The sequence below is a fragment of the Cervus elaphus genome, chromosome 22 (genome assembly GCF_910594005.1).
Source record: "Cervus elaphus chromosome 22, mCerEla1.1, whole genome shotgun sequence".
Taxonomy (NCBI): Eukaryota; Metazoa; Chordata; class Mammalia; order Artiodactyla; family Cervidae; genus Cervus; species Cervus elaphus.
The window spans coordinates 55,743,696-55,760,047 of record NC_057836.1 but is presented as its reverse complement, the minus strand read 5'-3'; the positions used below and the strand labels follow the sequence as shown (position 1 = coordinate 55,760,047).

The window sequence follows — 16,352 nt, the reverse complement described above, 5'->3', positions numbered from 1 at the left end:
GGTAGAAAGAAAATGACAGCAGATGCAAATAGGTTTACATACAAGGGTATGAAGAGCAGGGATGGCTCCATGGATGTGTGACCTGTGTAGCACAAGGATCTGTGCTTCAAAAGTATCTCTGCTTGGCTAAATATCCTTCCACCATTGTCTTACATTTTAAAATATTTTCATATTTCACTGGAGCCTTCAACAATGAAGAATTAATAAGGGTCCTGGTGAAGAATACTGTAGCCCATGGGAATAGGGAGAAAGGCTGGGATGCTGAGGTTGGTTTATATCTGGGTAGTATGCTTTGATTATATTCTTTGCAGCCAAAGATGGAGAAGCTCTACACAGTCAGCAAAAACAACACAAGGAGCTAACTGTGGCTCAGGTCATGAACTCCTTATTGCCAAATTCAAACTTAAACTGAAGAAAGTAGGGAAAACCACTAGACCATTCAGGTATGACCTAAATCAAATCCCTTATGACTATACAGTGGAAGTGAGAAATCGATTTAAGGGACTAGATCTGGTAGACAGAGAGCCTGATGAACTACGGATGGAGGTTCGTGACATTGTACAGGAGACAGGGATCAAGACCATCCCCATGGAAGGGAAATGCAAAAAGGCAAAATGGTTGTCTGAGGAGGCCTTACAAATAGCTGTGGAAAGAAGAGAAGCAAAAAGCAAAGGAGAAAAGGAAGGATATTCCCATTTGAATGCAGAGTTCCAGAGAATAGCAAGGAGAGATAAGAAAGCCTTCCTCAGTGACCAATGCAAAGAAATAGAGGAAAACAATAGAAGGGGAAAGACTAGAGATCTCTTCAAGAAAATTAGAGATATCGAGGGAACATTTCATGCAAAGATGGGCACAATAAAGGACAGAAATGGTATGGACCTAACAGAAGCAGAAGATATTAAGAAGAGGTGGCAAGAATACACAGAAGAACTGTACAAAAAAGATCTTCACAAGCCAGATAATCACAATGGTGTGATCACTCACCTAGAGCCAGACATCCTGGAACGTGAAGTCAAGTGGGCCTTAGAAAGCATCCCTACAAACAAAGCTAGTGGATGTGATGGAATTCCAGTTGAGCTATTTCAGATTCTGAAAGATGATGCTGTGAAAGTGCTGCATTCAATATGCCAGCAAATTTGGAAAACTCAGCAGTGGCCACAGGACTGGAAAAGATCAGTTTCCATTCCAATCCCTAAGAAAGGCAATCCCAAAGAATGCTCAAACTACCGCACAATTGCACTCATCTCACACACTAGTAAAGTAATGCTCAAAATTCCTCCAAGCCAGGCTTCAGCAATATGTGAACTGTGAACTTCCAGATGTTCAAGCTGGTTTTAGAAAAGGCCGAGGAACCAGAGGTCAAACTGCCAACAACCACTGGATCATCGATAAAGCAAGAGAGTTCCAGAAAAGCATCTATTTCTGCTTTATTGACTACGCCAAAGCCTTCGACTGTGTGGATCACAATAAACTGTGGAAAATTCTGAAAGAGATGGGAATACCAGACCACCTGACCTGCCTCTTGAGAAACCTGTATGCAGGTCAGGAAGCAACAGTTAGAACTGGACATGGAACAACAGACTGGTTCCAAATGGGAAAGGAGTACATCAAGGCTGTATATTGTCACCCTGCTTATTTAAATTGTATGCAGAGTACATCATGAGAAACGCTGGGCTGGAAGAAGCACAAGCTGGAATCAAGATTGCCAGGAGAAATATCAATATCCTCAGATAGCAGATGACACCACCCTTATGGCAGAAAGTAAAGAGGAACTAAAAAGCCTCTTGATGAAAGTGAAAGAGGAGAGTGAAAAAGTTGGCTTGAAGCTCAACATTCAGAAAACTAAGATCATGGCATCTGGTCCCATCACTTCATGGTAAATAGATGGGGAAACAGTGTCAGACTTTATTTTTTTGGGCTCCAAAATCACTGCAGATGGTGACTGCAGCCATGAAATTAAAAGACGCTTGCTCCTTGGAAGGAAAGTTATGACCAACCTAGACAGCATATTAAAAAGCAGAGACATTACTTTGCCAACAAAGGTCCGTCTGGTCAAGGCTAAGGTTTTTCCAGTGATCATGTATGGATGTGAGAGTTGGACTGTGAAGAAAGCTGAGCACCGAAGAATTGATGCTTTTGAACTGTGGTGTTGGAGAAGACTCTTGAGAGTCCCTTGGACTGCAAGGAGATCCAACCAGTCCATCCTAAAGGAGATCAGTCCTGGGTGTTCATTGGAAGGACTGATGCTGAAACTGAAATTCCAATACCCTGGCCACCTCATGCGAAGAGTTGACTCATTGGGAAAGACCCTGATGCTGGGAGGGACTGGAGGCAGAAGGAGAAGGGGACGACAGAGGATGAGATGGCTAGATGGCATCACCGACTCGATGGGCATGAGTCTGAGTAAACTCCGGGAGTTGGTGATGGACAGGGAGGCCTGGCGTGCTTCGATTTCATGGGGTCGCAAAGAGTTGGACACGACTGAGTGACTGAACTGAACTGAACTGAGTATGCTCAACATGGAATGTGGAAGGGTGGTCGTGGCTTCTTCAGAGGAAATTTGAAATGCTTCTATTTTAATCAGGAGAAGAGTGAATGAAATCATTGTGGGGAAAAATGAAGTCCACCAGAATAACTTTCTTAGTGTAGAAATGTCTGGATACTCAGAACATGACTTTCATGTTTGTATAGAGATGGGTCATTAATGGCTGTAATCAGAGGGTTTCAGTTATTCATGAAATCAATTTGTTGCTAAGTGTCTAGACTGTCTCTTCAGGGACAAATGCCTTGTTTATTTTCATTTGTGTGTGTGCTGTGTTTTCCAAGATCAACACTCAATAATGCTTATTCCATAACATTAACCCTGAGGCACTAAAACATAGCAAGTTCTCTTTAAATCCAAAAGAAAAGCTATATTCCTTCCAAAGAAGTTTTAGTGTTTAAGCACATTTTATTGTGATATAACTTTATCTCCATTTAGGTCAAGGCTCCAAAGTTGAGAGCTGCATGATAGGTGCAGATATACAAAACGTGCTGAAAGAGAGTGGGATCAATAATACCAGCCTTAGCCCAGCAGCCTTCAGGCCACATGGGAAAGGGCTAAAAATCACCTGAAAGTGAGTCTTTATTTGGAAGAGGACTCTTCATTTCATATAAGGAAGGGAGAAGGGTGCTTTTTCCAAAACTTGGGCCGGGCTTCCAGAGAATATCTTGAAAAGCTTGCAATTTATTTTATTTTCAATTTACTTTATTGAATTTGCCATAATATAGCTTCTGTTTTATGTTTTGGTATTTTGGCTGTGAGGCATTGGAACCGTATCTCCTCCACCAGGATCAAACTGGCACCCCGTGCATTGGAAGGTGAGGTCTTAATCACTGGACTGGCAATGAAGTCCTAGAGCTTACAATTCAGATAAAGTGACTGGTCGTGCTGGGGGGCGGGGGTGGTGGTTGGGGGAGTGTAGAGTCCAGGGGCTTTACCTGATACATAAATGTCTGAAGAAGTCTGAAGCCCAGAGATTGTGTCTAGTTGTCCTGAAGGCTCGTGAAGAGCTAACTGTACCGACTATGAGTGTAAATTAAATGCTTAAATCCATAGATAATTTATAAAGTTTGCTCTACACTTGAATACTCATATCTAGTTATTTAGTTAAAGCCTTCGGCTTTGATTAAAGTTGTTAACATTTGAAGTGTTGACTGATGTAGCCTCCCTGGTGTGGAAAGATGAATATTTCTCTCATTTATTAATGTCCTATAGTGAAAGCATAACCTTTTACTTAAAATAATTGTTTTGGAAATGGAATTATAATATTCTCCTCCCCATTCCTCCCCTGCAGTTTGTGAATTTGGTGATTATTCTTCTTGGTTGGGAGTATAAGTAATCATTTGCATTTATGCAATACACACACACACACACACACACACAACCAAACACATTCATACCTATCCAGACAATGCAAAAAAACTTTAGGGAGTAAATTTAATTGCAGTTATGGTAATGAGAGTAGATCAGAGAGGAGTGTGACTTTTTAATTCTGATCATAAAATAAAAACATCAAAGCAAGTAATGAGTCTAAATTTAATGTTGAGAGGACTATATTTCTGTAGCATTTAAAGCAAATAAAGTCAAGCTATTAAAGACTGAACACAAAATTAGAATGTTAACTTTGCAAATTTCTTAGTCTATCTCCAAGTGATTAGATTATCACAAAATTTCCCTAGGAAGGTAGAAATTGAATCAACAACACTGCAAAAGAAAAAACAAAAAAGAAATTTGACAGCCCTAAGCAAAAGTGATGTAAATATAGTTTCAGCAGCTATTAGGCAAGAAGCAAATGATCTGCTAATCAATTTACTGCTACAGAAATAAGTCCAAATAATTTTCATGGGATGCATATGGGTATTGCTACCTTAATTATTTTATTTGCTTCTACCCAAAGGTATTTAAAACACAACCAACTGCTGGAGTTGGATTTTTAAAGCTATTCTTACACTTATGAACAGAAATTTAAGACTGCACTGAAGCCTGAATTTTATCTTGTTCTTTCAGTGGGCATTTTTTTCATTATCAATATTGTAGAAGATCATAAGTCTGGACTAGAATTATTTCCTTGGTAAAAAGTGAGAGATAAAACTAATGGGAAGAAATTACTAATAAGTTCTACATTGATATTCACAAATGAATAAATTGGATCTTATTAATGTGCTTCATCTAGTCAAAATCCCTTAAGTAGGTGCACAGTGATAAAAAATTAACATTGATTTTCATAACTGCAATACTTTTTTGTTTTGTTTAGGAAATGGATGATTTTGTGTAGATTTTACAATTATCCATACATATTTCAGGCAGAAAATATGTAGCCTTTTTATTTAAAATTTCGACAAAGGCAGAGCTATTGAGATTTTTAAATAGCAGTGGAAACTGTTGTGTAAACTTGGTAATAGTAAATGCAAGACCTGAGTAAACTTTTGAGTAAAAAAAACCCCCCAAATCATGTACTTACGCACTGCTAACTAGTTTTTAATTCTAACAAGCCTTTGGAGAGGACTATAATTCAGGCTAGAGATTTGCCCAGCTACCATCTGCAGCGGGACCAGTTTGCCTGACAATCTCTCTCAACATTGTCATACAACATAAAATATCAACACAAAAGTGAAAATAATATTAATGATGTTATTAATGGTCATGGCACACACAGAGGTAAAACAGAGCTATTGATGAAATATCAGCTTCTGCATACAAAGCATAGATTAGAGATTGTAAAAAACAGTTATTGGCAAAGACGTCATTTTCTAGGTCTAGATGCACATGGGCCTGTAAAACTGGCAATACCTTATGTCTTAGTTTACGCTTAATTTCTACTGCTGACAAATCTGCTACTAAGATATGAGATTTCCACTACTCTCCCCTATGCCTATACTTTGGGTAACTTTGTGACTAAAATCTTTATTAGGTTAGTTCCAATAACTTTTTTTTTTTCAAAGGCGTTAATGTGCTCCACCAAGAAAAAGACCTTGGGGGATTTTTTGAAAGGTCAAAATTTCAAATATATTTGTACTTTTCAAGTCACAACATTGTGTAGCTTTCATTTTCTCAAGAACATACTTTGAATAAATTTATAAATACACTGAGAAAGTATTACTAGTTGTCTAATATCAAGTACAATATAATGTACTCGCGAGTTAGTCACTCTGATTTAATGAGGCTGAAGTTGTTTGGAATCACAACAGTCAGCTTTCTCACTCCTTGTTCTCCCCCCTCTCAGCAGACCTCTGCATCAAAGACAGGTTGCATGTGCTTTTCTCTCTTCGTTCTGCACAGAACGGCACTTACTGGAGCCACTGGGTTTCTTTAAAACTAGCCACTCATTACAAAGTTTCAAGATGCAACTTTCCCTAAAAAGCTTTGCTCTTAACCAAAGTGACTTTTGGGCTACAAAAGAATAAGTTATGGATACTTAATACAGAATTACTGGGTCCATATGTTATATATGAGATTATCTTATATTTGAATACCTTCCCTGACTAGTTGGAATAAATAAAAGTCTTGAGTTTGGGACCAGTAGAAAGCATTATAAGCCAGAAGGTACACATTATGCCTGTCTCATGTTAAAACCCAACAGCCCTAACCATCAAATGAACTACACTTGCAGCAGCTCTAAATTAGGGCATAAAAATTTTGTTCTCTGATTTCCAAGTCTAAAGGTACAGGTGTTTTTTCTCCATAATAAGTGTATTTATAGAGTTAAATGACTTGCAAAGCCTCCTCAGCAAGAGTGTGAACTTGTCCATACAATTGTCACAAACTTTACATTCAGTTCACTGTAAGGAAAATATACTGGGTTGGTGTTAGATGCAGATGTTGTACTCCAGGCCCAAGGAATCTGGTCCCAAGATTTAAAACAGTGACCATGTTTTCCGATTCTGATACAGTGCTTATGACAGCGCTTCTCCCTAGATTGGAGTCAGACTGTCTTACAGCAAATGTACCTATGGGGATAACGCTTAAAGAGTCAGTATGGGTGGAAAAGGTTATTGTTCTGTCCCAATTCAAGACTGGCTAGCCCTGTGGGTGGTGGTTTAACACCCTGAGCCCTGGCATTAAACATGAGGCCTTGTGGCATCACTGCCCTGCAGTCACTGAAGGCATCCACAAGGTCTGGCCACAGTGGCCAAATGGGAATCCTCTGCTAGTACACAGAGCCCTGGGGAGAGTGTGGGTCCAAGCCCACACCTTAACTGTTAGCCCCAGTACTTGACTTTTGAGAGACATATAGTCTTGCTTTAACGATCCTTGCTTCAATGAAAACATTTGATAATAGAGTTCTATTGGAATCTATTCTTTTCAGAGGGATTATTGCTAATGTTAGTTAGGTGAGTGACTCATGAGCTATCTATACTAAGTATTCATTCTTCAGTGGGAAGTGATATTATTCAGAAGATGTTACACAGATATATTTATCATTGGCAAGAAAGCGACTTAATTGAAAGCATGTTTGCTTGATCCACAGAAGAGCCCCCTTTACTAAATGGCTAAGAGTAGCCATGAGTGTCAAGTTCTTAGAGGAGAACTGAAGTCTTCTTGATGCAACCGAAAAGCAAAACGGTCTCAGTTGCTTCCACTGCCACTCAGACTAGCAACAAAATTAATCAGAAGCTTTTAGTCAGAAAGTGAGTTCCTTCTGAAATGATGAAAGCCTTTGTGAAAGGATAAGAACAGAAAGCTAAGGGTGGTTGATGGCGCATTAGAAGAAGGAGCCAAGAATTTGTCCATTTAAAGTGATTTTTAAATTAAAGAACAGTTTTTATAGATGTTCCAGAAAAGATATTAAAGCCAGACTTTTAAAAGCAAAGAATAATTAGTTACTACTAATTAACCATCATTCAAAATAATTAATGACATTGAGTGTAAGAGACCAGACTTTTGGAGAAAAAAATGTCATAAAGAGTAGAAGAGAGTGCTATTGAGCCAGCAGAAATTATTTGCTTTGTCTTTCATTTTGTGAATGCTTTTTTCAGTTATAAGAATATAAAACTTAAATCTAAGAAATTCTCTAAAAGAGTAAATGATTTCTCACTTTTGAAATGCTCATGATGCCAAATAAAATATGAAAGCATGATGATTATGCTATCTTTTCAACTCTTTCATGTCTTTATACCATTAGAAATAAAAATAGCAGTAAAAACAAAATGAGAAAACTATCAGTATCAAAATCAGTTAAACAGATTTAGTTGGTCTCTTTGGGCTCAAATACAGGCAACATTTGCTGGCCAATTTTTACAGAAAATGTATGCCAAGTGTACGCATAAAACAAACAATTTAAAATTAGTTATAAGCCTTGGAAAATAAAATGTTGATATTACAGCAGTTTATATAATAACAAAAAAAGCAGCCTCTTCCTGCAGTGAAGGAATAGAGACAAGGAAACATAACAGATAGAAAACTAAAAATGATGACTTTAATCTTAAAAAATGAATAAGAGCAAAGAATAGAATGGGAGCTGATTTGTTATCATGTCCATATCCTAGAGTGACAAAATTTCTTAAAATGGAAATCCCAAAGCTGCTTGGGAGGTTTCCTGAAATAATGTAAAACACCCTGAAAGTCCTCTTAGTCTTCACTCCTAAACTTCAAAAGATAATGACTCTGGAGCTTGACTAGAACCAAGAGAGTAATATATTCAAAACAGAAGGCATATCCATAAATCCTTGTTGGATGTCCAGCTATGAAGAGAGAAAAAATTACCCACCTATGGTAAGAATCATCAAGGGTTGAAAAGGTGTCGTTAAGAGATCAACTTACGTTAATAAGTTCAACCTCCCAGATTTTTTTCAACAGGTCCATCGATGTGTAGCCATTAATTAGAAAGGCTTTGGTGTAGTCACCTAGTTCAATGGAATCCAGCCACTCAGCCACGGAGGTGGGGTGGTAGCCATCATGGCCAATGGGTCTCATCTGTAATTAGAAAAGCACATCAGGATTAATTTAAGCTGTTTACTTTGCGTTCCAACAACAGAATGCATCTTGGAAATTTATCTGATTTGAAGCAACAGATCTTTCTAGATAAGAAAATAAGAAAACCCAAAATACTTGAGGCACAGTTCTAAATCATTAATAATTTCACGCTGAATTAGTTTTCAAAGATGCACCCAGAAATTTCCAATTTAGCGGCTAAATCAGTTCCACATTTGAGAGATCTAAATATGTCAAACTTCTGTTGTAGACGTTATTGGCATTCTGATGGACGGAATTTAAAATGATGTCAGTTGAGCAGTTTTAAATTCAGTGCTGGAGGCACACGGAACTGCACTCCCAAAATGTAGATGATAATTCTCATATGCACAACATCAAAGCATGTGAAAATACTGCATGACTCAAGCGTCCAAAGGAATTCATGCTTATGCAAGACATGTATTGTAGGTAGCGCAAACATGCTGGAGAAACATACCCCTGTGGTAAGCCAGTCAAGAAGAGGCTTTTGAGTGTTTAAAGACCATGTGTTCTGCAGACTCTACGGTATGTTAGACGTGAATAGAGAACTCGCTGGCAGACAGATTCCTATTTTTTTGTCAGCTATATACAGATTTTTTTTCTTTTACTTTTTTAGGAGAACAAAGAAGTGTGACCGCAACATGATGTTTCTGAGTTTAAATTGGAGTGTGAAAGTAATTTTAAGCACGAGAAACTTCTGGCTTTAAAATTTTGTATGGATTATTCTAGTCTTTTGGCTTTTATTTGAAATTTTAGTTGAGTTTGCAATTCTTGGTTTTTTGAAGTAACTCATTTCTGACTTGTGCTGCTTTGCATGCCACACCTTACATTGAATACTTCAGTTATTAAGGACAGCCAGCACCTCATCAACTTGATGTGGTCCTTCAGTGAGATTCAGGATGGGAACGGCAGAACTGGGCAAAATGCAACATAGATTTTCCTCTTCCTTTAGAGTCAAGGAGATTAAATATTAATGGAAATCTATAGGATTTTGATTTTGCAAGCAGAGAAAAGATTAGTCTGAGCATCAGGGATTCAGATTTTAATCTCAAACATGTTAGACTTTCTGTCATTATGCAGTGTCCTAATTTTTGAGATTTTCCTCATTCCTTTTCTTTTGGAGAGGGGTGCAAAGTGTTTATTAGGGATCAAACATCTGTGAAAGAAGGGATGAAGAAGTAGGAGTGGGCAGAAGAGGGGCCAAAGTATGATGGAGCTTGATGAAGCCTCTGTGAACCCACTGGAGCTCTGGCACAGTTTAGGCTATTAGAGTGTCCTGGGCATGGCAGATAGGAACGGGCCTTTGGGTCCCACCACTCAAGTGGATGTTGCTGTCCTGGGAGGAGATGCTCTGGGGTGGGCTGTCTGCCATGCAGGCAGACCCTGGAGATGCTGGCAGCTGGCGGCTGTCTGCTGCCCACCCTCCCCGAAGTCTGGCAGGTCCTTACTTGAAGGGAGATACAGATGGTACATGGCCATGTCTTCCAGAATAGCCAGGACCTCGATTCACCAAAGGCTAACTTCTTACTACATTTGGTTTTTGCCTTTCACTCTATACCTACTCACTCATTCACATGCACACAACATCTATCTTTTAAATTTTAGATGAATTATTGGGAAGACATATCTCCTGAACCATTTGCAGACATCATGAAACTTTATCCCTGACACTTTATTGCAATGCCCCAAAAACAAGGACGTTCTCCAACGTAGTCACAGTATCATCACCCCCAAGAAATCTAACATTGACAAAATGATGTTACCTAACATATAGTTAGTATTAGCATTCCCCAAAAGTACCCAAATTGTCCTGTGTAGCTGTTTTTGTTTTTTCCTAGGCATGAACAAAGGTCAAGGCAATTATATTTTCAAGTACTTCTACCTTTCTTTCTCTCTCTTTTCTTCTTCTGGGATTATATTTACTCCTTTTAAGTTCCGTTTTCTCCTTTTATCTTTCCTATTGTTCCACTTCCCAGTCTGTTTTCCATTTCAAGGTTTAAATGTCCTGTCTTGACATTACCATGTAATTCATTATTTGCATTGGCATCTAAACTGCATCAGATTTTTGTATTTCGCTTTTACATTGCTTGACTCATTTTAGCTACTCATTAGATGTTTGTTCACATAACACTTAATTCAGTGTTTATTATACAGTAGTTACAAATGTAAATGACAACTCAGGATTTGCAAAATGAAGTTTACCAGCAGTTGCAAATAACTGGATGTTATCTATGAGTAAAATTGGCAACTAGGACCCAAAAGCAGAGGCTCCAAGGTATTAAATACTTTCACATTCTTCAGAGAATTAAAAAAATACTGGGGCTAGAGGCATTTTCCAGGACTTATTAGGAGGTGGCTGAACCAGCTCTGCTACCCTGAATAATCACCCCAGCCTCAGGAAACTCCCTGGCCGTCCCAGTTAATACAAGGAAATAACTAGAAAAAAGGGAAGGAGGAATGGGGAGAGAATCATTAGGTTTGAAATTAGTAGCTTGCCAGGGAGGTCTTTCTGCTAGCGATCTGAGAAGCTGACCACTCCAGCCGTGATACTGGGTACAAACTTAGAGCGTCTAGGCGCATCAAGCTGGGGCAGAGGCATATGTCCCACACCAGAGAGCTGTGCAGTAGGGTCCTCAGAGGTCACCCTGGGTATCCACACACCATTCCTTTGAGAGAACACCCCGTGGCCACCTGCCACCCAGAGGTTGTTAATGGTCAGCAGTAGTCAAAGAGCAACGATGGGAAACCCGCCGGAGCTCTGCAAAGCAAACCCAATTAACTATAAAGAAGTATGCTTCCCCCAGGTCTCTCCTTCTTTAGCATTAGGGAATTTAGAGTCAGAAAAGAGAGAGGTACCAGTCCCTTGGGGGAAGACTAAATTGGGGTGGGGGTTGGGGAAGAAAATAAAACTGGAGGCTTAAATGGATAGGAACTTAATTTTTAATATTTTATATAACTGTAAAGCTATTGGATGTATGTGATGTGAGATGGATGGATGTGGATGGATGTGGATGGATGTATGGATGTGAGAGTTGGGCTATAAAGAAAGCTGAGTGCTGAAGAATTGATGCTTTTGAACTGTGGTGTTGGAGAAGACACTTGAGAGTCCCTTGGACTGCAAGGAGATCCAACCGGTCCATCCTAAAGGAAATCAGTCCTGAATATTCATTGGAAGGACTGATGTTGAAGCTGAGACTCCAATACTTTGGCCACCTGATGCAAAGAACTGACTAATCTGAAAAGATCCTGATGCTGGGAAAGATTGAAGGTGGGAAGAGAAGGGGATGACAGAGGATGAGATGGTTGGATGGCATCACCGACTCAATGGACATGAGTTTGAGTAAACTCTGGGAGTTGGTGATGGACAGGGAGGCCTGGCATCCTGCGGTCCATGGGGTTGCAGAGTCAGACACGACTGAATGACTGAACTGAACTAAACTGAAAGCTATTGGAGACATCTGAGATAACATTAAAAATAGTAAAGAGAGAACCAACTGAGCTTGACTGAAGGCAGGATTGGAAAAAAAAAGTCCCATCAGTTTCGGCAAACTGCTCAGAAATCTGGTTACTCCTATGAGACAAGTTCTCCCGACCAACCTTAAGGAGGCGAGGGGGAGGGAAACAGCTGGTGGAAAGATGAGAGATGGGGCAGGGCCACAGAGCAAGTGTGACGAGAGCCTGGGAATGAGTACCCTGATGCGCACAGGGGCAGCCTTCGTTCAGTCGCTCAGTCGTTAGACATTAGCCCGTGCCTCTTCTGATGAATGTTGCAGAAGAACAGGAAACAAAACAAGTTAGAGTCTCTCCCTCATAGAAATTATAGCCCTATTTAAATATGCGAGCAGATGACCAATAAATTATACCATACCTGAAGAAAGGAAGCTATTAGTGCTGAAAGAAGTTACAAAATTAACTTGACACATATTTAACGACATGCAGAATGGTTACTGTGCTGCACAATAATTTCCTTCAAAGCAATTCTTCCATCTGTTCCTTCACTTCTGTTCTCCCTGCCACTACTCTGTTTAGGTTCTTATTGGTACTTATAAAAACTAATGCAATAGTCTTCCACTTGGCCTCCCACCTTTTTGATCCAGCTTATACTATGATGCTATATCAGTCTCTAGGCTCTTAAGTCAACCTTTGCACAAAATCCTGTAGAAGCTCCTTCTTGATAAAAGCCCAAAAGTCCTTTTCCAGCATTCTAGGACAACTGAGACCAAGTACAAAGTTATCTTTTCAACCTCATCTCACGCTCCTCTGCTGTATGTAAACTAACACATATAATTAAACACATCAGTTTGTCGAAACAGTATGCTAAATTGCTAGCCATTCCGTGAACATGAACTGTGCGTGCAAGACACATTCATGTCTTCGCAGATATCATTTTCCATGCTTGGAATGATTTCTGCCTTTATTTCTACAGTGTTTCTCTAGGACTGGCTTCCTGAGCTGTAAGATACAAATTTCCAACTATTTGTAAAATATCTCATATAGATGTCCTATAGTATCACCAACACAAGCAAAATGTGTTTCCTTTGGCTCACAAGTGCCCTCCCTCTGTATTCCCCAACTAAGTTAATGGGAACATCACACCATATGCAGTCCCATGGGCACAGGGTCCCATGTGCGGCAGTCCACAGGGTCACAGAGTTGGACACGGCTGGGTGACGGAACGACAACAGCACACCATCACCCAAGCAGAGGCTCAGGAGTCGTCTAACTTTCTCTTTTCTATTTTACCTCATATCTAATTAGGCCAACAAGTCTTCTGCATTTGATTTACAAAGTGTCTTTCAATTCAATTCTCTTCTTCCAAAACGAACTTTGGAATGTGGCAGCAGTATCTGCGGCAGCATTGCAAGGATCGTAGGACACAAGGTCCGCACACTGCCTAGCGCAGTTTTGAATATATGTCTTCAATAACTTTCTTTCCCTCCTTAGTGCCCTAAATGAGGCTCATGCTCATTTTGGAACTGTATATGTTGAGTCCTTTGGCTGCTAATCTTTTCAGCTTCCAATCAAAATTCTTCTTTCCTCTGTCACGGCTTCCTTTTCTTTTCTACCTTGTTTCTGAAAGAGTTTATGCCTGCTAACCTCTTTATACTCCCTGTTTCCACAGTTGACAGTTACTTTTTAAAAATATACCTAACAAGGTCCCTCAAGTTGACTGAATCATTTCCAATTCTTTGCTTTCTTCCTGGATGAGAATTATACCTCTGTGCCCTTTGCCAATGAATCTGTACTGAATTTAACCATCTCACTGATGTTGGCCGTGTACTTTCTTGGCCAGTAGAACAGGTGGAGCATCAGTGTGGTGGTCTCTAGATGAGGCCTCTGCACTCCTGTGATCCACTTATCCTTTTGTGTTCCTATGCTCTATTATAAGAAAAACAAGTGCTGAGTAGTTCCACAACTGCTAGCCCTATGAGAAAGATGAAGACTTGTGGAGCAAACCTAAATCTAGGCTGAAGCTTGGAGTCTACCCTAGCTCTCTGGAGCTTGAGTGAGTCCACTTGAAGTTAGCTGAATCATGAGGAAGAAAAACTATATGTATATTTTGTTGCTATAAACCACTGATATTTTGACATATAGGGAACATGGACTAATAAAGTCACTGTTTATCTCAAGACTCTTGGTGTGTGTATTAGTCTGGGTTCTCCAGAGAGACAGGATTAATAGGCTGTGTACATACACACGCATGAGTCTGAAATCTGGCAAGTGTCACATCTGCAGGGCAGACTAGAGACTCAGGGAAGAATTTGCAGCTCAAACCTGAAGGCAGCCTGGAGCAGAATTCCTTTGACTTCTGTGGGGCACCTCAGTGTTTTTCTCTGGTTGGATAAAGTTCATCCACATTAAAGGGTAATTTGCTTTACTCAGTCTACTGATTGAAATGCTAATTTCACCTAAAAAATACCTTCAGAGTGACACCTAGAATGATGTTTGACCAAATATCTGGGAACTGTGGCCTAACCAAGTCAACATATAAAATATTCCAAACTCTTTAATTTATGAATCCACTGGCAAATTCATCTACATGAGACTAAGAGAGACTTGGGAAGCTAAATTAACGTCAGCATCCTGTCCAAGCTGTGTGCCTCTCATCTAGTAAACATCAGTGTACTGTATTTTCACTAATCCTAAACTAAGTAACTCTTTATTTTACGAGTACAATTGTTGGGGCATAATCTACTGTATTTCTAGTACAAGATGGGACATGGATAGTCAAGATTTCTAGTACAAGATGGGACATGGATAGAGGAGCCTGGCGGGCTACAGTTCATGGGGTTGCAAAGAGCAACTAACACTTTCAGTTTCATAGGACAGTTAGGCTAGAGTCAGGTGTCATCCACACTTCCTTCTTGAGTGCGTCCACAGGAAGCACGGTGACTGCTTTCTCACATTGGCAGTGGTGATCCTCTTTCTCTCAGCAGGCTCATCGGGCAGGACAAGGCTAGGCAGAGCCAGCTCGAGGGGCTGCCGGGCCTACTGTATTGTGAGCATGAATGGGCGTCAGGCACAATCCGCAATCTGAGAGGCAGAGTGGTGAGCAGGCATGATAACAGGTTTGCAACTATTCAACTAAGTGAACCCCAAAGTCTGGGGAAAACCTAAGCTGGAATAGCAATCAGAGACAGCAGGGAAGAAAGCTTGTCTCAGGAGAATGAGGATATGTTGGTACATTTCATCAAAGATCTTCCCTGTTGCTCATGATGTCTTGTTGATTCTCCCCAAATGGGCATTGACTGTCCTCCAGGAGCCTCTTAAAGCAAACTTGGCCTCAGACGGGACACAGTGTTAACATCACAGGCTGCCCAGCGGGCAGAGATCACTGACCCTAGGACGGTGCTCTGCAGTGTCCTAAGGCTTCAAGGATTGTAAGACAGCTAAACAGCTGAGGTTCTAAAACTGCCTGGACTACTTCAGTTGAATAACTCATATTTTAAGTGTCTTACACAGATAAGAAGAAAGAAAGCTTAAAAAAGAAATATTTGAAAACCACTGACCTAGAAGGTTTTTTGTAAGATCACATGATCACTATAGCTTTATTTTCTATTAATATGTTAGTTTTATTTGAAATATTCTGGACTTGTCACATATGTATGGACATACATATATATTTATTATCTGTCATCCTTTCTGCCTGAGACCAGCTTCGTCTGTTCAGACATGGATAATACTTTATAAACTGATAGAGCCACAAGATGAAAAATATAAAAGAGGAAGGCAACAAAAATAGAAAAAGGAAATAAAAATAAGGGAAAATGGAATTACATTGTAAATGGTTTGGGATTAAATTTAAAAAATAGTTCTCAATGCAACAAGTTATGAAGCTGGCTTATGACACCAGCATGGTAATTAGATCAAGAGAATAAGAAACCTAAAAAATTCAGTGACAAATCTGGCAGATATTTTTATGTTTGAAAGTGTTACAAAATTGAGACAGAGCCCCATTGTTGTCCATCAAAAACTGTTTTCTCTTCCACAGTAATGGGGCTTCAATTAGGCTCATATCTACTTAACTAGATATGTGATACACTAGCTTTTCTTCTGGCTGCTTCTATGAGAATACCTTTGAACCTATGGGATGCCACTGAAAGTGTTAATGTAACTTCCAGATCACTTTTAACCTAAAAGATTCTTTGCTCTAGAGTTTCCTTTTTTGGGGGGGAAAGGTCTTCTCTTGAGCTGAAACATCTGTGTTGACAGCCTAGCTTTGGTCCCATGGGCAAAACAATAGTATAGAGTTTGGGAAATGTCTCTCAAATTTTAATGTTGACGAGTCATATGGGAGACCTTAGCCTTCAGGTTCTAAGCCAACAGGTTGAAGGGAGAGTGAGATTCCGCATGTCTAACA

At 39.7% G+C, this 16,352-nt stretch overlaps 1 protein-coding gene across 22 annotated transcripts in view; it reads right to left on the bottom strand.

Annotated features, from left to right (window-relative positions):
* The window catches only part of ANKS1B (ankyrin repeat and sterile alpha motif domain containing 1B), a 1,073,060-nt gene that overhangs the window by 298,539 nt on the left and 758,169 nt on the right, over positions 1-16,352 (bottom strand). For all 22 annotated transcript variants that reach the window (XM_043881060.1, XM_043881066.1, XM_043881055.1 and 19 more), the window contains one exon: positions 8,303-8,455. In XM_043881060.1, the coding sequence (XP_043736995.1) occupies positions 8,303-8,455 (153 nt within the window). The remainder of the gene's footprint in view (positions 1-8,302; positions 8,456-16,352) is intronic.